The sequence below is a fragment of the Pogoniulus pusillus genome, chromosome 10, assembly GCF_015220805.1.
Source record: "Pogoniulus pusillus isolate bPogPus1 chromosome 10, bPogPus1.pri, whole genome shotgun sequence".
Classification (NCBI taxonomy): Eukaryota; Metazoa; Chordata; class Aves; order Piciformes; family Lybiidae; genus Pogoniulus; species Pogoniulus pusillus.
The window spans coordinates 29,654,058-29,680,461 of record NC_087273.1 but is presented as its reverse complement, the minus strand read 5'-3'; the positions used below and the strand labels follow the sequence as shown (position 1 = coordinate 29,680,461).

Below are 26,404 nucleotides of genomic sequence, written 5' to 3'. Positions count from 1 at the left end.
CTATGCTTTCACTTAAAATCACTTGTTTGGGTAGAAGCTGAAGGTCTGTCGTGCAGTGCTTGCTGGTGAAATGCAAGGAATAACTTGTGCACCCCAGGAGGATGTCAATGCTCACAGATACCAACACTGATGTTCATTAAGGAGCCAAAAATGCTTAGGTGAGCCCTGAATTAGGCTTAATAAATAAAGAAGTTTTGTCACGTTTGAGCCAGTAAATGTCAGCTTCGCTTGCCATGTGTCATGTTTTGTTCTGATATCATGGAAGCTGATCTGATTCTTTAATTTCTGAATAATCACTTCCTGTCTGCCACTCCCCTGTTTGTATCATGTGCTCACAGGAACAAACAGTTTTTTAAAGAAAAAGGTACACCAGCTACTAGCTTACCATGCTCAAGTAACGATGTGATGTCTCAAAAGTAGTTTTAAGTGGTGTAAACACTGATGGTGCCTTTTTGGGGGGGGTTCGCTTTGCTTTGCTTTGCTTTGCTCTGCTCTGCTCTGCTCTGCTTTGCTTGCAGTGTTTGATATTCTAGGAAAAGACAAACCTTATAAACCAGTTAGTGGTCATCTGAGGGCTGAGCTTCTCAAGTATAAGGGTTCTGCTAATGTCCACAGCTCTTGCAGAGTCTCCTCAGTATAAATTTTGCACAGGGTACTTACTGCTTTTAATTCTTTTGTGTACACAATTGGGCATGGAGCCTTAGCCAGTGATGAAGAAAGGAATGTAGAATTAGAAAAGTAATGTTGGGAAAATCACTTAGCCAATAACTCTGTGCAGCTGATCCTTCTGCCACAATTGTCCTGATCCTTGGAGCTGCTTTTTTAAGTAAAACATGGAGGTTGTACTACCAGAGGAGGAATGACAGTTAAGTGCCTCTTGCTTTTGGTGGAGGCCAGCAAAGGATATTGCTAGTATAACATGAAAAATAGCAAATTTACTTGGCTCTTACCTGGAGAACTACCATGGCAAGGATTCAGTTTTGTTTGATGAAGACATATGGAGACAGTGCTCTGATCTTCCTGCTGCATGCTGTTATGAAGGCTAAGGAGACAAAGTGCTGTAGGCCAAGTAAGTGCCACTGTCACAGCAGAGGTTATGGATGCGTGGTAATGTGCCATACAAGGAGGAGGTGCGGACTACAGGGAGTATGATAAACTTCACATTGAGAACTGGTGAGATACTGGTTTTAATCTTCAAATATCCACTGTTGTGCTGCAAAAAGTCAAGCTTCTCCCTCCACTATGACCAGGATGTGCTTGGTCCTGTGTGCTTAGACTCATAGAATCAACCAGGTTGGAAGAGACCTCCACGATCATCCAATCCAACCTATCACCCAGCCCTGTCCAATCCACTAGACCATGGCACTAAGTGCCTCATCCAGGCTTTTCTTGAACACCTCCAGGGACGGCAATTCCACCACCTCCCTGGGCAGCCCATTCCAATGCCAATCACTCTCTCTGTGAAGAACTTCCTCCTAACATTCAGCCTATACCTTCCCTGGCACAACTTGAGACTGTGTCCCCTTGTTCTGTTGCTGGTTGCCTGGGAGAAGAGGCCAACCCCCACCTGGCTACAACCTCCCTTCAGGTAGTTGTAGACAGCAATGAGGTCACCCCTGAGCCTCCTCCAGGCTAACCAACCCCAGCTCCCTCAGCCTCTCCTCATAGGGCTGTGTTCTGGGCCTCTCACCACCTTTGTCGCCTTTCTCTGGACATATCCCAGACAGGAAGCTTTTCTCAGAATGACTTTTTTTTTTCCCCAGCCCTTCCTGAGCCTGTGGGTCGGGTCTGAGGGTACAGCAGTAGCAGGGTTCAGCTCAGGGCAGCCATGTGTTAGGGACAGAGTTGGAATTTGGTTCCTGAAGCAGGGAGTTCTTCCTGGCCATTCTGGAGGGTAGGTTAGCTCTGCATTGCATGGCATAGGGCCGGGCCTCTGCAGTTGAGCTCTCCAGAAAAGCAGAATTTGATTGTGCCCTCATGTTTAATCAGGAAAAATCTTAATTTGTCCTCTGCAGGCAGCTGCTTTGTTTAGAAGAAACAAAGACTTCATTTGTGAGATGTCCTCCAAAGGGGGGAAGAGTGCCAGAGGGGCAACTTGGTCAAGTCAAGCGTTACAGACACAGTTTATATTGTAATACCTTAGGCTTTTGACCTTGCTTCTCCTCCAGGTTAGAAGACAGACCAACAAGTAGACCTGTGGAAAACATGCGTGCAATTCTTCTGCTTTATACCAGCAGTGCATTCAGGTTGCATTTCTCATGGCCTCCACCACCTGAGGGACCTTAAGTTTTACTTTGTTTCTTCATGCTCATTTTCATCTCTGAAGCAGAAGGTTGCACTGGTCACTGCACTGGTCACACCCCCTGGTGCAGATGATGCCTGGCACTAATGCGCTACTGCCAAGGCTCCTTTTGCCTGTGCTTCTTCCTGCACACACTGTCCTTCTCCAGTAAGGCAAGGAGAGGACTGGAAAATGTCTGCACAGGGACAATGCTGCCCATTCCTGTCCCACCAGAATGCAGGAGATGAACCAGGTGAGTTTCCTTTAGCTCTTTACTCCACCAGCCAGGTGATGCATCTGGGAGGCTACAGGTGGAGGTGGGAGCCAGCTGGCACTGTAAGGCTTGGAACAGCAGGGCAGTGGCTGGTAGGGCTGATGAGAGTGTACAGCTGTGTGGAGCCCTGGCAGGGCTGGCCCGGGAGCAGTGTTTGTCTTGTGACTAATCTGACTCCAACCAGCAAAGTTTGGGAGACTTTCAGAGGTTGTAACTTGAAAGACGAGTGTAATTTCTTATGCCACACTTGTTTTGAAACTTCAATTCTGTGATAAGGAGCAGAATCTGGATTTTGTTTACAATCTGCTGGCCTGGAGGCAGGAACCAGAAGTGATTTGCCGAGCACTGTAAATGTTTTTCTCTCCATCTCCCCCATTGCAGGAGGGATGTGGTGGGATCACACCACAACAGTGAAGCTATAAAAGCAGGATTGCATCCTTGTTGCTTTTTTAAGACAGAAAATACATCCTAGAAGAATTTTAACTGCATAAAACCACCCCTTTCTCTGAGAAGATGTGATAGCAACTTTTTAGAACAGTTAAGGTAAAAGAGTGTAGAAGAGACCACCATTTATTTCTTTGAAACTTATATCTTCATTAAGTATGAAGATAGATATTTTTACTGGGAACTTAGAAGTATAAGCAAAAAGGCACTTCCTAGCTTGCCTGTCTGAACTAGTTTAGGATGAATAAGGTGTTACTCAGCTAAAGAATGCATGAGAAAGAACTGCTTCAGAACAGAAAGCAATCTGTGTTGGTAATACTCTTGTATCTCACAGATTTAATATTTGCAACAATTGAATGCCTCCATAGTCACTTCTGAATAAGCTTCTAGTACTCCAAGCTCTAGGGTATATTTTCCTTTCAAGCAGAAGAACCACTTGCATGCTACAGAAATGTGGTTACAAGAACACAGGATAATAGAGGATTCTTTATTTGCTATCAGTCTTGCTTTTAAGTGGGAAGGGAGGATTACTCTGAGCTGAAGAGGAGGAGAGCACCTGGCAGAGAACGCAAGGGTACTGCAAAAAGCTGCAGGAGGGAGTGTGAAATACCAGATTAGAGTCAGCTTCCCTTGGATAAACTACAAGCTGTTAGCTAGCTAATATAGGTCCTGCCTTTTCAGGGTGGCTAGCCTCTGTTGCCTGTTGAGCAGAGCCCTGAAATGGCTTTCAGTACTGACAAAGTCAATTCTGGCAGGAGGAAAAAGCTCTTGTTTTATTATCAGGGTCTGTAGGATAATGGTTCTGTCTAGGTTCTGTAGATCCTTGAAACCTTTTCCTTTGAGCTATGGCTGTGTAAATACTCCAGTACAAATACACTACCTTTATTTTCTACTGCCTGACCTTATGCTGCCTTTCCAAGCTTCATTCATTTGCAGCTTTCGTGACTACTCTGAGACAACAAATTTTATTTATTGACAGAAGTACAAAACTCGTATCTCAAGTTAATATGATCTTGAGTTTCTCTAAATACTGCTGCTCTGAAAAGCAGAATTGGTCTCCTGAATTTGCTCTTCGGTCTAATCTGTCAACTCTACCCTTCTTAGCTTTGTACAAAAAGTATTTTTTCTAATACCAGTTGGGAAACAGTTGCATTCAATATTAAATCATTAATAGAATCTACCCTTTTTTTGTCATTAATAAGACTTTTTTGTCATTAATAAGATTTTTGGCATAGCAAGAGTTATTAGTTTGGTCTTTCATTTTGCTTCATTTTGGTTTGGAGATTCCCTTTTGCATATGTGTGTGAGGAGTATGTGGCACTCCCCTGAGCTGCCTGTTTCTCTGAGTAAATAGAAGAGTTTGTTGTTTGCAGGTCAGAAATGGAATGGGTAAAATAAAATAATTAAAAGGTTGCTTTTTAATAACTTTAAGTTTACAATGATGAATACCTGAAATGATAGTCATCACAGTTGTTGAATGTTGGCTTTGGGGGTTGAGATGTTTGTATCTTTTATTATTATTCTTTTTTTTTCCTAAGCATCTTTGAATAGTATTGATAATCTTCCCATTTTGATACCACCAGCTGAGCAAATGTAATTTTTGATGGCTGTTGGGAGTTACTTGTTGCATGATGATAGGATTCATTTGTCAGACTTCAGCCAGCGGGAGTGCTGCTTGCAGGTGAAGCTATTACTGTCTGCATGCATCAGCAACCCTTTACTCATGTTGGGTGTCTGCTTGACACTGACTGGCCTGGGAAACCATCCCACCAGTAAAGTTTCCATAGCAGCACCTGCAGCTTTGGCATGAACGTAATGATTGATGGCTGAGATGTGCAAGACAGAAATGACTTCCTCCAGCTTCCTACCAATTCCCTGCAGGAAAAGGGAAATATTAACTAATACTTTTAAAAATCCAAAACAACAACAAAGTCAAAGTTCAGAACTCACAATTTTCTAGTGCTGTGATAACATAACCTTGGCACAATGTGGTTTGTGGAAGGAAACATAGGGAAAAGGGCTGTTTCTGTTATGGTTTAGAGAAGAGAAGTCATCTCCAAAACTTCATGAAGATTATAATAATCATAGTAAACACAACCCCCAATTTCACCTGTGAAATTCAGAGTCCTGTAACTGAAGTTTGGGCTAGTTTGGGGAGATGGGTTTGGATGCTTCTGAGGGCAAGGATAGCTTTGAGGTACAGATGTGGGTCTTATATTTGGTAGCACTCTTCTCTCTCGACGGTTTCACTCGTTCCGTGGGGAAACTTGCAAGTCAAACAACAGCTTTTGCTACTTTGGAGCAGTGCAGCGAGTCAAAAAGAAAAATGAGACAAAGAAGTAAAGTTCAGCAAGGGAACAGTGGCCTCTGATGACAAGCAGTGAGAAGTGCAGGAGGCCACACCACCAGTGCAGGCTAGATTCCGAAGGAATTGTCTCCATCCTCAAGGCAAATGTCCTAAAAATATTTCTTACATATCTGACATGGTAAAGAGAGTCTGGACCTAATGCAATTGTAGTTTTGCTTGAAGCAGCACACTGAACAAAAGAACTAAAGTTCACTTTCTTGAAGGAGGGTTTTAAGTGTATTAATGTGTTGAGAGAAGACTGACACACTTGTGTTGCTCAGATTGATTGGCTGATGAAAAGCTCGGCATGTGCACAGCCCAGACAGCAGCCGTATCCTGGGCTGCATCACGAACAGTGTGGCCAGCAGGGCAAGGGAGGGGATTCTGCCCCTTTATTCTGCTCTCCTCACACCCCACCTGGAGTACTGTGTGCAGTTCTGGAGCCCCCAACACAATAAGGACATGGAACTGTTGGAGCGAGCCCAGAGGAGGGCCACAAAGATGATCAGAGGGCTGCAGCAGCTCTGCTGTGAGGACAGGCTATGAGAGTTGGGGCACTTCAGCCTGGAGAAGAGAAGGTTTCAAGGAGACCTTACAGTGGCCTTCCAGTATCTGAAAAGGGCCTGTAGGAAGGCTGGGAAGGGACTTTTGACAAGGACTTGTAATGACAGGATGAGGAGTAATGAGTTTAAACTGGCAGAGGGGAGATTTAAACTAGATGTTAGGAAGAGGCTCTTTACAGTGAGGGTGGCACTGGAACAGATTGCGCAGGGAGATTGTGGATGCTCCTTCCCTGGAGGTGCTCAAGGCCAGGTTGGGTGAGGCATTGAGCAACCTGTTCTAGTGGGAGGTGTCTCTGCCTATGGCAGGGGGCTGGAACTAGATGATCTTGGAGGTCCCTTCCAACCTAAACTGTTCTATGATTCTAGTCTCCTAAATGTTGGTGAGATTGTGTCCAAATACTGTGAGATGAAGACAGAGAGAGAGGAGAGAGTTTGTGTCGGTACATGTGTAGGATATGCTACTTGACTTTCAGTGACATAGCAACTGCAGCTACTTTATTGTGTGTTTCTCAGATCGGTTTACCCAAAGATTACTGGCAGCACTGACAGTTGTTTTTTTAATATTCCTGTTGCAGCCCACAGAATGCAATGTTAGCATTCAGAGAACCTTATTTTTCACCCTATTAAATACTCCTTGATGAGTGATATTGGCACTGGACCTGTCCCCAAGTCATAGTTCACTTCATATCTGTTTCCTCTTAAATCCCTTTGCATGTGGTCAGCCTTGCAGGTCACAGATGAGGGACTGCCAGCTTATTTGTGTCTGATTGCTTTCACAAATGCTTTTGGGTTTGATCTTTCTGGAAGAAAAAAAAAACACATACACTGAATGCAACCTGAGTCAAGCATGGGCAGTGTTTTGTAGCTGGATCAGAGAAAGGTAAGAGAGTTAAACATGACACATTCCATTGAAACGGTTTTATGATTGCTGCTAATTTGAATGCTCAGTAATAGGGATCTGTTGGATGGAGGGGTTACCCGTCACTATTAATGATTCATTGGCCTCCTTCCCAAGCTGCCTGAAGTGCTGCTCTCCCTACTGGAAGTAATTTTGTCTTTGAAGTACTTTCCAGAGCTGTCAACTAACGTTCCACAGTTCCCAGAGGAAATAATAAGCCATGAGTGCATGTACACCGAAAACGCAGAGTCTGAAATGAACTTGCCTATAGGAGCCTGGCAGTCTGCTTCTCTGTGGAATTTAGCTTGTTTATACAATCTTATCTGGCTAAGCTTTGGTATTTCATCTGGCAGTCAGTCCCTATGAAAAGCAGCTGTCCAAGCAGTGGGAGTGGTGCTCCTGGTGGTTTTTTTCAGAAGGTCTATAATTTCTTGTTTCATGTAAATTAAAGAAACACAATACTTTTTTGGCTACAACCAGATGCTCTAAGCAGTTTTCCTTCTCTAACTAGCCCTTTAAATACACTCTGCTGTTATATACTGTGTGACTTAAGGATAGGATTCACAATGCCCACCAGGAAGGGATAATAATATATTCTGTAAAGTCAGAGGCCAACTACAGAATTGTTAGAAGACTAAGCTGAAGATGTCATCATCTATAGTATTCCAGATATGCTTTGGGTTTGTTTTTGTTTGTTTGGGGTTTTTTTTGTTGCTTTTTTTTTCCTGTGGGTTTGGGTTTTGCTTTTTTTTTTTTTTTTTTTTTTTTTTTTTTTTTTTTCTTTTCTTATTTTTTTGTTTGTTTGTTTGTTTTTTGCATGGAAGTTTTGTTTTTTAATAGCAAAATATCAATGCTTGGAAATTAAAACCTTTCATGAGTTTTCCATTGCTGGACAAGTGGAGGTAGTTCTACCATTTTGGGGAGGGGGAAGCATAACCATCACTTTTGTCAAGAAGGTGAGCACAGCTCTGTAGAGAGATCTGTAGCGATCTTTACCAGAAGGGTCCTTAGGTAAGTAGGTAGTAACAACTCTATTTATATACAAAACCAACACCACCCACCCCCCAAAAAACATAAACACAAAATACCCTAACAACTAACCAAAACTAAACAGACAACAACCACAAAAAAAAAAACCCCAACCCACAGTCTCAAAAACCCAAACAATGAAAAAGCCCAACACCATATTAACAGAAAGGATGCAAAGGTTCAGTCAAAATGCTTAAGGTTTTATGTAACTCATTGTCAGATAACAAAATGTTTCTTAGAATGTACCATAACCTGATTTTTTTTTTGGGGGGGGGGGGAAGCTGCAACAATATTCAGTGTCTACAGAGGAGTTTGTGTAGCTTTGGGTTGCAGTTTCAAGTAGGAAAGAACTGGAAAGCTTGAGGAGCCCTTCTCCAACTGTGGTAAATGTTGTTCTTCACTTTTTACTGGAGCAGTATTTTTAGTAGGAAGCAAATTATGGGCACATGTGAAATTCAGGTCCAAATCTTCCAAAGTTCAGTGGTTTTCTCTGTCTAGTTCATAGTACATCTCCCTCTGAGATCACTACATCTTGTACGTGAAATGCTCTATGTAATCAACCCCATTCTGAGAAATAGGTTTCATCTTCAGCATCTAGAAGAATTCTCAGTCACCTGCAAGTACCATTTGGTATATACTGGTCTTCAGCAAGACCTGGTATCAAGCACAGTCTGTTTCATTAGCTGAAGTGACATTTCTGCTCGAAATCCTATATGCTGAGAAACTGAAAACCTGACAGGAGACTGCTGAGCTTCATGAAAAGTGTATAATTGTAAATTATGCAGTGATACAGTTCTCATTTCAGTCTGGCACATGCCACCTGAGCAGTGTATTAGTGGAAAGAGATAATACAGCACTGTGTGACCACCCTGTAGTTGATAAAAGTGAGTGATGTTGGCTGACCTCTCTCAGCTCGCTCATGAGGAAGGGAATTTGTTTTCATTTTGCTAAGAACTGATGACTTTCTGCTGCCACAGCAACAGCTGATGTTAAACTTTGCTTTATTGCTGCAGGAAGAGTTGTGGTTCTGAATAGCATGTGGTGGTAGCTGGCTTGTTCTGTGGGTGTGGGGAGGGGTAGGGTGATTTTTTTGGGGGGTATGTTTTTGGTTGTTTGGGGTTTTTTGTTGGTTGATTTTGGGGTTTATTATTTTAAGGCGATGTCCCAGTCAAGTGTAGCTGCTAGTGAGCAGCTCATTTGCAATACAAGTAATGCAATAATTCCCATATTTTCAAGGAGTGTTTATTCCATACTTAAACTTTTTTCCAGAAAATAGGGTTAACTGGTGTGTTTTTCTGAGCAGCTTTCCAAGTTAGCTCTTATTTCTTCAACTTTTAGTAGGTTTTAGGCTTTTTTCTCCTATGTTACCGTGTTTAGGGTCAGAGATGGAAAGTAATGCCCACCATTGTTTTAAGAACAAAAATTCTAGTCATCAGCAGGACATAGATCATGTTAAAAAAAAATCCGTCTCTGAAATCAAAGAATAGGCAATGTCCAACACTGCAAGTAGCCTATATCACTTGTCATGTGTTCCCTGCTTCTGCCTGGTTCATGTTTAGAGGAGGGAAAAAATGGCATTTTCCTGGTAAGCTGGGCTTCTTGTTATTAAAGGAGGTGGTTGTTTGAAGCTGCTCAGAGGTCAGGAATGCTGGCAATCATCTGGGGAGACAGATTAGTGGTCTGAGCACAGGTGAGGAGGTCACCAGGCACAAAACAACCACTTCTTTTGTCCCACTGCCTTAGTGGTGGTTCAGCCAAATGAAACTGCTTCAGAAATGGCCTGCGTGTACGTGGAGGACATCATACTTCTCCTGTGACATTGCTGACTTGATCATCACAAACTTGTATATTGCAAGAATTAACTTTCTGGGTTGTTAATTTAGGGTGAAGTGCTGCCAACAAATTTTCCCAGGTTAATTATTTGGTAAAGCCTTTGCAGTCTGCCTAAGAGTAATTCACTATTAAAGTGTGAACGTAGAGAAGACAAAGGAGCGGTCGCCTGGGTGTTTCCAGCAAATGGATCATTAGCACATATGTTTCATTTTACCTGCAGTGCCATAAACCACACTTTGTCAACCTAACTTTGAGTCTTCGAGTCTCCTGTTTGGAGTTTGGTTTGCCAGTACTGTAAGAGACAGCCTTAGAAACACAAACTTATGTGTAATTTTAATTGCCATCTTAATTTTGAGGTCAAGGCTATCTTGGGCTTTAAGGTAGGGCACTATCCTACAGTGCTGTGTTTCAAGTGAGGGAGAATTTTGGTTCTGAATTTGCATTCCCAAGTTGCATTTCATGTGGACACATCATTTACATGGAAAAAGTATTTGTTGCCAACTTTCAAAATCATCCATCAAAACTTAGTCTATGTGCATGTATATGAAAGAAAAGGAACAATAGCTGGCTTTGGCTGGTGCAAGTGGCTCCTGCATTCAAAAGAATTAGATACTGCACTGACTCTGCTCACCAGGTGAGCACTGTTGAGAAGATGCCATCTCCACATGGTCGTTGTCTTGGCTATGAATACAGTCCCAGGAATCAGTTGGGAGCTTCTTGGGTTTGAGTGTTTTTTACTGAGTCCTGTGCCTCACCAGTATAAGTAACATCTAGGGCCCGTGCAGGTGGTATGGCTCTGAACAGCCTGGAAGCAGAAAGAAGAGGCAAGTGTGAAGTTAAACACAACCAACTTGTCCAAGGCCTATGTTTTTCACAGAAGCTTCTCCTTTGGGATGACCTTCTAGATGCCTTGTGCTGTCCTGTTACATAGCCAGTGTAAATAAGTTATAGAAGAATGCAGAAATAGTCTTCCTGATTTCAGAAAATGATTTTTTTTGTTTGTTTTCCAATCCAAAGGTCTGTGTAGGATCACAGAAAATTTAGCTGGCCTCTAGAGGTTCCTTCCAGCCTAATCCAAACACCCTGCAGTTAGATCAGGTTGCTGTTCTTTGAGCTGTGTGACTTAATGTCACTTAATTGAAGTCTGTCAATAATATGCTTTGAAAGCTGACTTGAAAAGGAGACCTTGCAAGACAGAAAAATGTCATTACAATTTTTACTCACACAACCCCCTACCCCACACCCTCCTTTATCAGGTGGAGGTATTGTCTTACTTTCTTAAACTATTACTACACAAGATTCATTTGTTGGAGAAAAAAAATTCCTAGTGACAGTTCTGTAATTGTACTATTGTATTTTACTGCTCCTCTTCAACAGTAGAATCAACAGAAAATCTGTTACTTTACCTGAAGTGTTGGCATGCTTAAACTCCTAGTCAAATAATTTTGTAGCTACTGCATGATTCATGTTTAAAACATGCACAGTGTTTTTTAATGTGAAATGCAGTGACATATTTTATGCACTAAAGCTTTCTGAGTATTTTTTTATGCAAAGCACAATATGAGCTTCTTTTATGGCATAACATGGCATGTTACTTGGCTGATTTAAAGCTGATCCCTTTGCACATGCCCTTGAGATATTGCCATAGAAACTAAAATACTGAAACAGTTCCTTAACAGTAGACCCTAGAAAGGGTGATTCCTGTGGATCTTCCCCTCAAGTGCAGGAGTGTGTGTGCAAGTTCATATTTGTCCTATGATCCTTAGCATATGGGCTAGGCAACAGAGCAGTTCCTTTCTTCCTGCTTCTCTTTGTGCTGGGCCACTTGCTTGCACTGAACTTTTTTGGTACTTGGCAGCACTTCTTATTGCTGTCAAATTCAGCTGACGTGGAGTAAAATATTCCAGACAGAAGAGTGCTGCGCCGAGAGATGCATATTAATGCAAATCCCTTACTAAAAGGCCTAGGTTAAAAATCCATCTAGCTACTCTTTCACATTCTGCTTTCATGTTTGTACCTATGGTCTGCTGTCAGTTATCAGATATTAAAATGCTCCCTGATTCAGAGTTTTTAGGCTAGGAATGTGTATGCGTTCCTTGCCCACTCGAGACATACATGTAAAATTGTAGTCCAACTGTGACAATCTGGCCTGGTGTCTAAGGTGGTGTGTCAGACTGCAGCTGCAAGTAATTGCATTCTGCACAGCTGACAACAGAAGAATCAGAAGCCTTTTTCTCTCAAAACAGGACAGGAACTGAAAACTCATTCTGAATGATGTGCAGATAGACACAAAGCAAAACAAAGGTTAGAGTAAGTGGAAGAACTAATGTGACTTCTTCTGTATTGCTAGGAGCGTAGCCTCACCGAACCAGGTTCAAGAGGAATTATTCTCCACTGGGTTGATCAATTGGTACTGTTTCTTTTTCAGATGAAGTGGACTACAGCAATTTTGGGACCAACACGCTATCGAGGAAGAAGAAGGCTCTGGTGACTCTCCGCAATGACAACCTTCGCCGGCGCCCTCACATCAACATTAGCATGCCGCATGACTTCAGACCAGTGTCCTCCATCATCGACGTGGACATCCTGCCTGAAACACACAGGAGAGTGAGGCTGTATCGGCACGGCTGCGAAAAACCCCTAGGCTTCTACATTCGCGATGGCACCAGCGTAAGGGTTACTCCTCATGGACTAGAGAAAGTACCTGGTATCTTCATCTCCCGCATGGTTCCTGGAGGCTTAGCAGAAAGCACAGGCTTGCTGGCTGTCAATGATGAAGTCCTGGAAGTTAACGGCATTGAAGTAGCAGGAAAGACTCTTGACCAAGTCACAGACATGATGATTGCCAACAGCCATAATCTTATTATCACGGTCAAGCCAGCGAACCAGAGGAACAATATTATCCGAAGCAGTAGGACGTCTGGTAGCTCTGGCCAGTCTACAGACAGCACTGCGAGTCACCATAGCTTGTCCACATCCCACGTGCTGCAGAACTTCCACCCTGATGAAATGGAGAGTGATGAAGAGGCTGACATAGTCATCGAGGGCGGTCTGGAGCCACAGCACATTCCTAAACTGCACAGCCTTACTTCCAGTAGCCTCTCTCGAATCAATGGTAGCAGCCTTAGCCACAGACTTCAAAGGGACCTGGTGCTCAACAACAACTCTGGACGAGAAAGCAATGGCAACATCCACAAATTACTCAGTTCCTTAAAAACTGATCCCCGACACAGTCTGGTTATCCCCAGAGGAGGTATTGAGGAGGATGGAACAGTCATTACACTTTAGTAGCAATTCCTGCAACTATCCTTTCAGTCTTAAGTGCCAATTGGGACAATTGACTCTTGAAACATACTGTGCACACAAAACAGAGAGCTGATATTCTCATAGACCTCATGGGTGCAGAAATTTGTTGCTTTCTAAGAAAAGTGGAATCTGGAGTTAGACATAAAACCAGTGCACTGCAAAAATTTGTCAGGAGAAAGCCACTGTCAAACCTGGTTTATGCCCCAGCCCCAAAGTGAGAACTCGGAATTGGTTTAGTTGGTATAAATCTCAGCAGTCTTCGAGGCTACCAATAGCAGTGCTACATACGTGGATTTGAATGCATGGGTGGATGTATTTATACATGCATGTATATGAATTAGATTTTAATAGTAACAGAAATGTCTATTTGAAGTGGAATCTGGCTTTCTTCTAATAGCCATCTGAATTTTGGCTGTTACATACAGACCTTCCGCTAACTTGTTTACACCATGCTTCCAACCTTATGTCTAATCCAGACAAGCTCTATAAAAGTAGCAGTTTCCTACTCGGGTAGTAAGAATATTAGGGAGATGCTGCAAATCCATTTTCCAAGTGAAACGAGATACACACATATATATATATATTTTATAGACCTAAGGAGATGATGCTGGTGGACGTTGCTGTCATTACTGTGAGATCAGCACCACCCTCTGGTCAGAGGCAGACCTGCCTGCAGCACACGCATGTGCTGCACGGGGAAAGGAGAGCATCACAGCAAGGACTTAGAGCTAGGCTCAGCACCATTTTGTGTGTAAATGTATTCTTCTCTGATATTTATTAGATAATACCTCTCTTTTTTTCCTCCCCATCATCTCTGTTTTTCAGTATCATGGTTCATGTGAATTTTAGGGATGCAAGCAGACATGGACAAGTGTGCTAGGGCTCTCACTATCGTCTCAGAGCTGGCACAAGTGCTTGCTGTATCTCTGGGGCAACCTAAATACACAGAGGCATTTCCTTAGAAATACTGGCTAGTCGCTCTAGTGAGGAGGGATGTGGACTGACTGTCAAACTTAACTTAGAATAGTTCTGTTATTTTTGGACTTTTCTAATAATAAATCTTAGCACCTACACAGGATTTGTAGGAACATAAAATACCTGGATGTTTGCAATGGTCAGGCGTGTTTACTGGCTGCTGGCTAGTGGGTAACCAGTGACTGTTGAGTCTCAATAACTGTCTGCTTCTGAAAATGTCATGAATTTATGAAAGTGGTCTAATCTAAAGTATTTTATTATATCTTGATCAGTGTAAGGAACAAAATATAAATGTTTTACAATGTATTTTTCTACTTTCAGCTTGTGTAATTTTCTTTTTGTTTTTAACTTTGTAGTACATTAAAGGTTTGTTTGATTTTTTTAATATGGTGGAATAGACATTTCTTAAATATTATATGGATATGAAAATTCAGAAGTCTTGGTTTGGAGAGGAAAAAAAAAGGCATTCCATTTTGGAATCTGTAATGGCTGGACAAAGAATGTGTGGACTAATTCATTGTCGCCAGTTGAGGATACCTGTGGAACAACCAGTCGTCTTCTCTTTGTTAAATATGTTTGGGACATTGAACTTAGTATATTTCTTTTAGATTTGCTTTAAAAATAAATATTTTAATTCTTTCACTTACTCTAATTAAAACTTTTAGGTATCGCAGCAATTATAGAGCTGTATGTATTATTCCCAGCACAGTAAGACTAGAACATTGATCCTGTTCATCTGAAAACTGTGCTTGTTCTTTACCAAAGGTTTTCATTTAAAAAAAAAAATCTGATTATTGGTGCAGTAAAAAAAACAGAGTAGCTGGATGTGCTTTGGTCAATCCAGACCATTTTATCAGGAAAATTTTGTTACACCTTAAATAAGACTACTTTTATGAATAAGAGGATTTGTCTGCCTGAAGTTACTCGTTTTATCTTATTTAACTGATGAAAATGTGACCTGTCTGCAATAAAATGTGCACTGTCTTACTTCTATGCTATGTCTTTCTCAGTATGCTACATCACACTGTTCTGTGGAAACGGGATACCTGATTTTGAGACTTGTTTTAGAAAAATACAACCATTTTAGTAATACTGTCCTTTGTACTGGCTGTGGTGGGTTAGGAACTTCTCAGCTTGTCCCCCCACCCCTTCCCCTACCCCCATTTAAAATTTACTGGACCAGCTCAGGCAAATTGGAAGTAAGATAAAGCTGTATTTTGTGGCAAAGCTAAATTTACAAGCATATACATGTGTATTTACAATTGTACACAATTTAGAAATAGCACAGAAATCAAATCCTACCCCCCTGCCCCCAGACAAAGAAAGCCCAGAAGAGACCAAGGCCACCCTTTCTCTTTCCAGGTAGAAAACAACCAGCAAGGCTCATCTGCTACCTGGTCAGTTAAGGTTAGTGTGGAGGAGAGAAGTGTCCAGTGTCCAAAAGCAACAAAGAACAAGTTGGCCTATACATTGGCTTTTTATACCTCTCAGCAAACTGGCCAATGATTACAGACTTGATCATTGGTTGTAAAAGAATAATAAAGATATAGTTAGATTTTGCACTGAACATTCAGGTAACTACCCATTTATCTTATTAGAATATTCCAATAAGCCTTAAACCACTACACTGGAACAGGGTTAGATTGCTTCAGATGGTGTTAGTGATACCAAGTTTCCTTCCATGGTTTTTCCAAGTAATGCTTTTAGTAAAGGGCACTGCTTTACTGATTCCCATAAGACCCATATAGTTTGCTATGCTACTCCTAGCTTGGCTTGCTTCTAACCTCACCTTGAGTACTGTGTCCAGTCCTGGGCCCCTCAATTCAAGAGAGATGTTGAGGTGCTGGAATGTGTCCAGAGAAGGGCAACAAAGCTGGTGAGGGGCCTGGAACACAAACCCTATGAGGAGAGGCTGAGGGAGCTGGGGTTGTTTAGCCTGGAGAAGAGGAGGCTCAGGGGTGACCTCATTGCTGTCTACAACTACCTGAAGGGAGGTTGTAGCCAGGTGGGGGTTGGCCTTCTCTGCTAGGCAACCAGCAATAGAACAAGGGGACACAGTCTCAAGTTGTGCCGGGGTAGGTATAGGCTGGATGTTAGGAGGAAGTTGTTGGCAGAGAGAGTGATTGGCATTGGAATGGGCTGCCCAGGGAGGTGGTGGAGGCACCGTCCCTGGAGGTGTTCAAGCAAAGCCTGGATGAGGCACTTAGTGCCATGGTCTAGTTGACTGGCTAGGGCTGGGTGCTAGGTTGGCCTGGATGATCTTGGAGGTCTCTTCCAACCTGGTTGATTCTATGATTTTATGGCTCTGAGGCCTTAGGATAGTGCTGACTCTTCAGGAAAAGCCCTTAGTGATCCTCTGCCACACTGCCTTTGCCTGGAGACTGCTCAGCATGGCTGTCCAAAGTGTGCTACCACAAAATATCCCAATGCTTCCAACTTACCCTGACAGGTACAAAACAGAAGTTGTATTTCACACATCATCAGCATGAAAGTCTTGTACCCAAGACGAGTTACAAACTAAGCACAGCAAACTATTGATGTATTGGCAGCTAACACTTTGCAAAACAACTTGAGGCTTGCAAATGTTTTCTGCTCATTTGCAAACATTTTGTGCTTATTTGCATCAGCTGGCAGGGAGCAAGTGCTGTTTTTGCATGTACCATATTGATAACTGAAGCTGTTTGATACTAGATGTCTTTTTAAGATTAAATCCCTTCCCAGTTCAACTGCTACCAGCAGAAACTTCAGTGTGGAAACAGACTGAGCCGTTCCGGTTTTGTACATGGAGGTCCTTTGGGTTACCAAATGGTTAAACGGGGCATTAATCTCCCGTGGCTGAGCGAACAGAGGCACGTCCGTTAGTCCTCCTTAGAGGGCAAACCTTCCGCAAGCCTTCCTGCAGAAGGGGCCACCTTTTGTTCTTGACTCGATCGGCACACGGCAGGAACTCGACGGAGGTAGGGCGCAGCTCCTAGGCGAGCGGCCCCTGCCGTTCTGCGGAGCGCCACGCTCCAACCGCCGCAGCGGCTGCTGGCGCCTCAATGCGCAGAGAGCAGCAGCAGCAGCAGCAGCGCTCGCTCCCGCCGCTCCGGGGCGGAGATGGGGGCGGCTGCTGGCCCTGCCTGCCCGCCCCGAGTGCGCCTGCGCCGGACCCGCCTCGCCCACGTGAGCGGCAGCGGCGCCGCCTGACGCCGTGCTGGGAAGCCCGGGGGGGACCGGGCTGGTGGCGGAGACATGGCGGCGGCTGCGGGGCAGAGTGAGGAGGCTGGAGCCGACCCGCCGGGCTCTTGCCCCGGCGCGGACAGCGGGCACGTCTCCCAGAGCCACAGCAGCGCCTCTGGCCTCGGCGAACCGGAGGACGAGGACGCCGTGGAGGCGTCGCTCAGCGCCACCGCCGCCGCCTATTCTGCGTACTTGCTGGCTGACCGCAGCCTCTTCAGCGAGCAGGTGAGGGACGGACGCGCCTCGGGGGAGCGGGTGGATGTCTCACACCGCACCGGCTTGGCGGGCTCCTTGAGAAGGGGGAACAGCGGCGGAACCTTCCCTACGAGCCGCTCGGCTCGGCCCAGTGCTGCTGGCGGATGTCCCGCGCACGGAGCGAGGTTGCGCCGGCCGCGCTGGGGAGCAGGTTGGGCGGCGAGGGCTGGCCCCGGAGGGCAGCTCTCCGAGGCAGCTCGGCTGCCTATGCAGGCGGGAAGGCTTAGACTCCTGCACTGGTTGTATGGCCTCGGTGCAGTTCTGTGCTAAATAAGGTATCCAGAGAATGGCCTCACGCCGAGACAGTTGGAGTCGTTCAGCCTGGAGGGAAGGCACCTGGGAGAGCTTGTAACAGCCTTTCAGTGCTCAAAAGGGGGCCTACAGGAAAGATGAGTATAGCTTTGAGTAGCGCCTGTATTGGTAGGACAAGGGGTAATGGTTTTCAACTGGAAGAGGGAAAATGTAGTCTAGATATGCATTTTCTACAATGAGGGTGGTGAAACACTTGCACAGGTTACCCAGAGAGGTGTTAGAAGCTCCATTCGTAGATCATTCCAGGTCGAGTTGGATGGGTCTCTGAGCAACCTGACCTAGATGGAGATGTCCCTGCTCACTGCAGAGGTGGTGGACTAGATGACTTAAAAGTCCCTTCCAACCCAAAACTATTCTATGTTCTAGAATAGTACAAGCTTGGTCACCTGTGCTTAACACAGACAAGAGATGGAAAAACTTGGAATCATAGAATCATAGAATCAACCAGGTTGGAAGAGACCTCCAAGATCATCCAGTCCAGCCTAGCACCCAGCCCTATCGTGTCCAGAGAAGGGCGACAAGACTGGTGAGAGACCTTGAGCACAAGACCTACGAGGAGAGGCTGAGGGAGCTGGGATTGGTTAGCCTGGAGAAGAGGAGGCTCAGGGGTGACCTTATTGCTGTCTACAACTACCTGAGGGGGAGGTTGTGGCCAGGAGGAGGTTGCTCTCTTCTCTCAGGTGGCCAGCACCAGAACGAGAGGACACAGCCTCAGGCTGCGCCAGGGGAAATTTAGGCTGGAGGTGAGGAGAAAGTTCTTCACTGAGAGAGTCATTGGACACTGGAATGGGCTGCCCGGGGAGGTGGTGGAGTCGCCGTCCCTGGAGCTGTTCAAGGCAGGATTGGACGTGGCACTTGGTGCCATGGTCTAGCCTTGAGCTCTGTGGTAAAGGAAGGGTTGGACTTGATGATCTGTGGGGTCTCTTCCAACCCTGATGATACTGTGATACTGTTATATCCAGTCAACTAGACCATGGCACCAAGTGCCACGTCCAATCCTGCCTTGAACAGCTCCAGGGACGGTGCCTCTGTTCAGGCTGAGTTTAGTCTGGCTGGTGTCTGTACTCAGAGGTTTTGTTTGTGAGAATCTTGGGAAAGGGGAGTGTGTTTTCAGATAACCTTTGAAGTATTTCTGTTTTGCAGATAGAAAGCTTAGACGAGAGTCTAGAAGATTTGCTGACCAGAGTGGATGAATTTGTGGGAATGCTGGACATGGTGTGTATCACTTGCGTGTAGTTGTGTTTTTGAAGCCAGAATACAGTTCAATGTGGTTTTGCATTTTCAAATGAGATAGGAAGTGGCCTTTGGTTTAAGAAGTTTCCAGTATGAAACCACATTTGTTAAGTAGATAACTCTTTTTGATAATTGGGTAACTCACAGATGAAAACTATCAAACTTTAATGTCAGAATACTGTCAAATACAAAAATACATCTTTGCCCATGTACGTATATGGATCCCATTTTGAATGACACAGTGACACATGTTTAAAAGAACAATGTGATATTCTACTTTAAAATACATAAAGACATTGTCTTTGCTTTTTGTAATCAAAGTATCTAATCAGAGTTCCCAAACCTCCAAAGTTATGTTTGTCTTTGGAGAGCCTTTTCATCAGAAAGGCAGCTTTGTTTTCACACAGGGAACTGAGCGAGTTCCTATAAGCTGACAGTGGCATACAGGCTGTCTTATAAAGTGTAGCACATGTGATTCTCTGCACTACTTTCAGGGGAACTTTGCTATATGAGGACTTTTATATCAATAAAACAAGATTCTTTTCCCCTGACTTTTTTTTTAGCAGAGTTGGAGAAATGTTCCGGTAGTAAAATTTAAGTAAACATTTTAATGTATTTGATTCTTTAGTATGTCTTGGGAAATGCTCCATCTGTCAGTTCTCATAAGGCTGAAGCAGCCTATTTTTCATATAATTATAAAGGCAAATATTTGCCTATGCAAAATAAATTCTCTTCGAAGTCACTTGCTAAACTGTACAAAGAAGTAAGCTTATTAGTTTTAATTTACTGTTGTTAAACTTATATAATCCTTTTAAACTCTGAGTTATAATCAGTTAATTGAAGCATAATTCTAATTTCCAGCATGAAATCTACTAAACATTTTGTTTTATTCAACCTATTTTGTGTTATTTCTCCGGATCATCTTTAGATTCGAAGTGATTCCTCTCAAGTCGTCAATGAGAGCATACCTCAGATTTACACAAAAGCTACACAGATGAGGCAGATATACAGGAAGATTGACAAGCTAGAGGTATGCATTTGGTATCTTCTAGATGTGTTCCATTTCCTAAAGGAAGGAAGAATCCTTCCACAGTGATGTGCTCTTACTGTGCGTGCATGCACTTGGAGTGGACTTGGATTCGTTTTGCTCTCCGTGTCTAATCTGGGTTCAATGCTTCAGGGTTAATAAAGAGAGCTATTCATGGAGGCTGTGGGGGGATTCTACAACAAAATACCTCTTTTAGAAACAGTTTTTTGTTTATACAGTGCTCGAAGCAAGGCAGTAGGACCACTTTTTCCTTCTTTTTATTTTGTTTCTGGTTTTTTTTAATGCCTATCAAAGTTAATATCCCAGGAGCTGTTAAGAGAATGAGAGCTCTATTGACCTCTGGTAAGAATTCAAAACTGTGATTCAGATCCTTAGAATCATAGAATCAACCAGGTTGGAAGAGACCTCCAAGATCAGCCAGGCCAACCTAGCATCCAGCCCTAGCCAGTCAACTAGACCATGGCACTAAGTGCCTCATCCAGTCTTTTCTTGAAGACCCCCAGGGACGGTGCCTCCACCACCTCCCTGGGCAGCCCATTCCAATGGGAAATCACTCTCTTTGTGAAGAACTTCTTCCTAACATCCAGCCTAGACCTACCCTGGCACAACTTGAGACTGTGTCCCCTTGTTCTATTGCTGGTTACCTGGGAGAAGAGGCCACCCCCCACCTGGCTACAATGCCCCTTCAGGTAGTTGTAGACAGTAATAAGATCACCCCTGAGCCTCCTCTTCTCCAGGCTAAACACCCCCAGCTCCCTCAACCTCTCCTCATAGGATTTGTGCTCCAGGCCCCTCACCAGCTTTGTTGCCCTTCTCTGGACATGTTCCAGCACCTCAACATCTTTCTTGAATTGAGGGGCCCAGAACTGGACACAGTACTCAAGGTGTGGCCTGACCAGTGCTGAGTACAGGGGCAGAATAACCTCCCTTGTCCTACTGGCCACACTGTTCCTGATGCAGCTTTCAATAGAAAGGCAGATGGAAATCTAAATAGATTATTCAAAAGATAAAAATGAAAAGGACTACTGATTGTTTTATGAGATTTAACCTGATTTTACAATCTTGTGAGCATCTGAAGTAATTTTTACAAAGGCACCAGACTTGCTGTAGGTGGAAGGGGAGTATAGCATGGAGGTTTTGACTCCTTATTTAAACAATGGAGTTGTCACCCTTGTATGTAATTCTGTTTTAATTTGTCGATGAAAAAGTTGAATTCTGTTGGTTGGTTGTTTTTTTCCTCACTAGGCTTTTGTGAAGATGGTTGGAAATAGTGTAGATGGACTGGAAGAACGGGTGATAAAGGCAGAAACAGACCTTGGAGCTTTTCCAAACACCTTCAAGAAACTCTTGCACACAATCAGCATGCCATCCTTCCTTAACGTAAGTACCTATGGTTGCCATATGACCAGCTGAGTTGCTCTGCTTACCAAAATGGGTGATTAAAGAAAAAGTAAATTTGCTACACATACCTAAATTTAAGCTTCTGTATACTTTATTAGGATTTTTGCAAACTTCTGAGACTTAATTTAGAAAAAGTAACACGCCACCTCTGACTTAAAAATCGCTAATTCTGACTATGATTTGCATAACTTGGCCAAAGTAAGGCTGAACAGGTGGAGAAGAGAGTGTGGAGGGAACAAAAAGCACAATAATACACAAGTCTATATTAAACCATGCTTGATGGCTTGTGAAGCAAGTAGGAAGAGCCTATACAGACAAGACAAGGTATCATGCTGCATGAATAATACCATGTGAGGAATAGTGCTTAACATTGCAATGTTTTTAAAATAAAGGTTATATTTCTACTCAATCCACACAGTTCTGTAATAATGTAAGCATTCTGTTAACCTTCAGTTCCTCTGTGACTTTTTTTTTTTAAGATTAAGTTTATTTTAAAGCTCTTCTGAGCACCTGATGCTTCTTGGCATCACCTGTCAGTCCACCATTTCTAGGTACTCCTCCATGTGTCTTCAGTTCCCAGATTCTTTATCTTTTTCTACATTGATCCTGTTGTAACTCATCCTGGTGAGAATGCTGAAGTAAAGCAGGCCTACAAAGGGGCCAAGGAAGATGGTTGTGGCTGTTTGAGGTATTTGTGTTCCTACATACTGCAAGCATGTGTGGCTGTAGAGGAAGAAATAGCTATAAAATGTATATGCATTGTCTGCTTAAGACTCGGTTCATGAAACCAATAGAATCATAGAATCAACCGGGTTGGAAGAGACCTCCAAGATCATCCAGTCCAACCTATCCCCCAGCCCTGTCCAATCAACTAGACCATGGCACTAAGTGCCTCATCCAGTCTTTTTTTGAACACCTCCAGGGATGGTGACTCCACCACCTCCCTGGGCAGCCCATTCAAATGACTCTCTCTCTGTCAAGTTTCTTCTAACATCCAACCTGTACCTCCGCCAGCACACAACTTGAGACTATGTCCCTTTGTTCTGTTAAACTTGTTCTTCACTCCTGTTTTTTGTGCAGTCTTTAAGTTAACTGACTTCTCATTCCTTGATTTTCTTTGATGTTTGCAATTTTAGAGATGCCATTTTTCTTTCAAAAAGAATCACAAAGCTGCTGTTATGAGCCAGTTACACAACCAAACAACTGCGGCATTTGCCTTCAGGAATATTCAGCAGTGTTTTCCATTTCGTTTCTAAAAACTTTTGTCAACCACAGAACTGAAATCTTCAGTTGAGCCATTTGAAAGTTCTAAGGAAGTGCTTTTTTTATCACTGCATGGGAACACTTTGTCAGCTTAGCAATCTTTCCATAGTTAATGGGGCAAAAAGTCTTTGAAAGTATCATCAAGCTGAAGCTGCCATGTCCACTGGTTTCTTGGGTTGAGTATGGGTAGCAGTAAAACCAGCACTTGGAACTTAGTGGTGTTAATTGATGAACTAAAAGGTAGGTCACAGTAATACTGGGCATTGCATGGTACATTGTCTGTTTTCTCTAGTACTAAACACAAGCATGTGCAAATATATGTGCTGGAAGAGATTTCTCCTCATGCCTAGCATTGAAACTAGCTTACCCAATGTATTGGTGCCTTGGAAAAGAAGGTTGTACTGATGTCAAGAGTTTCACTGTAGCTGCAATTCACATTTTCCTGCTCCAACTTGAATTTAGTCAAGTCCTCTCACTCTCTTCCGATTTAAATGTATCTATTTCTTTACACAAAGGATATATTTTGTATTTATCAAGCTGTGTATTCTTGCTTTCAGATTTTGCCCTAAATTCTTCCCTTCTGAATATCAGGCAGAGTAAAGTACTGTACTGTAAGACTTCTGATAACACTAAGGATGTAGACTCTCTCCAAAGGTAAAAATGTCTGCTAAGCAGCTGCAAAATTAATTAATCACAAGTGTGTCCTTAGGCAATTGTGCATACTGTGCCTACCTGTGAATTTCCTCACTGGACTGAAATTTCCCCCTTCTTACGTGTATGCAAATAAAGCACCTGTTAAATCAGTGTCATGGATTCAGAATACCTGTGACCTTGGTTTCCCTTCCTTGCAAGGGGTTTTCCCATAAGGCAGTATGGGATAGGAAGTAACACTGTAAAGCAGAGCTTTGACTTCAAGGATTGCTTTTACATTTGGCAAAATTTCTGATACAGGCAACAGGGATAGCATCCTTTATTTATAGATATTTTTTATTTCATTAGAACTTGAATAGCAAAATAAACTTAGTTCAGATAAGTGAATAGTATTGTAAAGTTAAAGACAAATCTGTCTTCAGTGTCCTAAATCAACAATTTCAAATAGAACAAGAGAATACATTCTTAGTTCATATGAAGCACTAGTATACAGTTAACTCAGTATTGGAAGAAATCAACATAGCTGTTTCATAGGTGTGCTTAATCATATCTTCATATTGGTACTAACAAAACATTCCAATCTCCAAGTATATTAATGGTATTTGGTACACTTTTACCTATTATTGATTATAAGTCTTAGTTTCCTCATTTCAGACTGGCAAAAAAGTACCCAAAGAATTCTGCAGACAAACTGAGAGCCTCTACAACATAGTTAATCAAGGTCGTTTTAGTAGTCCAAAACAATTTTTAATGAACAAAGTCTTGATTCTAAGCCTTCTATTTAAGACCATAAATTGAAAACAGACTCGGGCAGTGTGCAGTGCCATTTGTATGCAAGGTGGCTGGCACGATGGTCAGCAGTGGTCCTTGCTTTGGTCTCTTTAAATTACCCATTTGGTATAGCAAAACAATGTGCAGTTAATATTTAAAAGAAACATGTATACTTTTCTTGATAAAACAGTGCAACAGCTCTTTTCCAGTCCACTAACATATTCTTTTTAATGGTAATGACATAACATGTAACATGTAGTACATATATGCTAACATACACTTGATGAAGCAGCTCAGCAGGAGCAGCAACCTTCTCTGGGAGAAATATTTGCCAGGTGTGTTTCCATATGAAGACTTTTAAGTATGTCAGAACACAGGCTAGGGTTAGCTAGTGGCTGAAGAGCACCTAAGGGCTGGAGTGGAGAGTACATGGGTTTGGGAGGATGAAGGTTACAGTGACTATACTATCAACTCGACATCATGATGTGTTTGGCTCGTGCAAAGCAGGCATGTCATACATTTTCCAGGATTAACTTTGTTCGGGTGATGGAATGTCACAGGACAATGGCATTAAGAGTATGCCAGACCCAGCTGAACTATGATAAAAAATTCATCTGTCTGAGGAGATATGCCTTTAAAACTTTGCTCATTTTACATTTTAGTTCTGTAGGCTTTGTTTTGAAACTCATGCTTTTAAGAAGGCAAAAAATAAACACGTATCTAATTTGCAGAAATCATCATCTTCACGACAACAACAGGCCCTCTATGAACCTCCAGTCCTCTTCAAGACTGAAGACTACTTTCCTTGCCTTAATGAAGCACCTTATTGATGATTTTTGCTATGGGATTGATACGAATCGGCCAGAACAGAGACAGCCAAATGAACAAAAGAAATGCCCACCTCAAAATAGTTGCATTTCTGAACATTACCAATGGCATATTGCCATTCTGATTGTCTTCCTTCAGGCAGTATTTTCAGGTAATCCTTGTTTCTGTATGTTATTTCAGGTCTTCCTAAATGCAGTATAGATTTTTCAGATTATAATGGAGAAGGAATTTAAGAATTACTTATCCATTAGAGTATTTTTTTTAATAGGGAAGTAATAGGAAACATAATTTTATATGTAAATCTTTTTAACATAAAAATAACTGTACTGCTGCAAGTGTATATAGCTATACTGCAAGGATATCTGTCTTTTTTTTCCTAATGTGCTGAGATGAAAGAAAAACTATGCATAAGCATCTACTCTGCAAGTTCTGAAGCAGGATCCCTGCAGTTTGTACAGAGAAATACGCAGTATTGGGGTGTCCAGGTTGCAAGGGGAGGAGTCAGAAGATTGATGGGAAGTCAAGAATATGTGTTAGTGCTTGTGATCTAGTCACAGTTCACTAAGCAGACATTCTGCCCACACTGATGGACCATCAGTCACAGTGACCCAAGGTTATAATTAGTGCAGCATTGTATCATTTGATGTGTAACCAGGTGGGCATGGTATATATAAAATCTGCTGTCAAAAAGAAAAAGTATGGTAAACTGAGGGAGGAAGATGTTCCTGGATGAAGCCTCCATCAGGTACCTGACCAGACTGTCCACTTTTCCCTCACAACCCTCCATGTGGTTACTGGGGCTCCCCGTACCGATTGCAGTGTGAGTATATCATCAATAAACTAATAACTCCCTAACCCCTGTTGTGGTCTTGTATTTCACCTGACCATCTCACAGTGCACCATTCTTTCTGAGAACCTTTTGCATATGGCCTCATTGTTGTATTCTTCTGGCCAACTTTACCACTGCTGTTTCACTGCCACTGTAAACCACCAGAAATAGCCACATTCCCATTTCAGAGGAGGAAGGAATGCACTAGGGAAATGACACCATCTCTGCTGATTTTGTATTGCAAGTACAGAAAATGCTATGCAATCACAGAGGAAGGATTATATATTAATAGATAAAGCAAATGGACTTGTCTCCTAACAGCAGAAGGATCCAGGATCTCAACAGTATCTGAAGCAACATTTAGGAAAAATTAAAGACTGTGAAGTTGAAATTAGTAGACTACAAAAGCAGTTCTAAGGTAACATTTACTGTTTACTTGTGATTATTTATCTAAACTCTATGTTAAGCATGCAGAAAGGAACAGACAAATGACTTTGAAGGTGGCTCCTCTCCCATACCCCTTTCTTTCATAAGTATTTCACTATTTAGATGTTCCACTGTAGCAACAGTTGTGTTTCCAAAAGGTGTGGTACCTCCTTTCTGCATAAATAATCCTTGCAGGTTTATCACTCCTTAGTGAA

General features: G+C 42.7%; 2 protein-coding genes across 3 annotated transcripts in view; both read left to right on the top strand.

Annotated features, from left to right (window-relative positions):
- PARD6G (par-6 family cell polarity regulator gamma) overlaps positions 1 to 14,943 on the top strand; it is a 74,369-nt gene extending 59,426 nt beyond the window's left edge. Inside the window, exon 3 of the mRNA XM_064150097.1 lies at positions 12,098 to 14,943. Coding sequence (XP_064006167.1) covers positions 12,098 to 12,957 — 860 coding nt within the window. The 3' untranslated portion in view covers positions 12,958 to 14,943. The remainder of the gene's footprint in view (positions 1 to 12,097) is intronic.
- Positions 14,944 to 17,070: 2,127 nt separating this feature from the next.
- Positions 17,071 to 25,789, top strand: BLOC1S4 (biogenesis of lysosomal organelles complex 1 subunit 4). 2 transcript variants are annotated; one of them, XR_010303754.1, is made up of 6 exons: positions 17,071 to 17,397; positions 18,883 to 18,954; positions 19,901 to 20,002; positions 21,266 to 21,400; positions 23,242 to 23,338; positions 24,838 to 24,926. XR_010303754.1 is itself a non-coding variant. In XM_064150096.1 (5 exons), exons 1-5 carry the CDS (start codon positions 17,185 to 17,187, stop codon positions 24,934 to 24,936), a joined length of 621 nt encoding a protein of 206 aa, XP_064006166.1. In that variant the 5' UTR covers positions 17,083 to 17,184; the 3' UTR covers positions 24,937 to 25,789. The 2 variants fall into 2 exon arrangements, 1 of the variants encoding a protein (XP_064006166.1); XM_064150096.1 differs by lacking the exon at positions 23,242 to 23,338 and having other exon boundaries at positions 17,083 to 17,397; positions 24,838 to 25,789.
- The last annotated feature ends 615 nt before the right edge of the window (positions 25,790 to 26,404 follow it).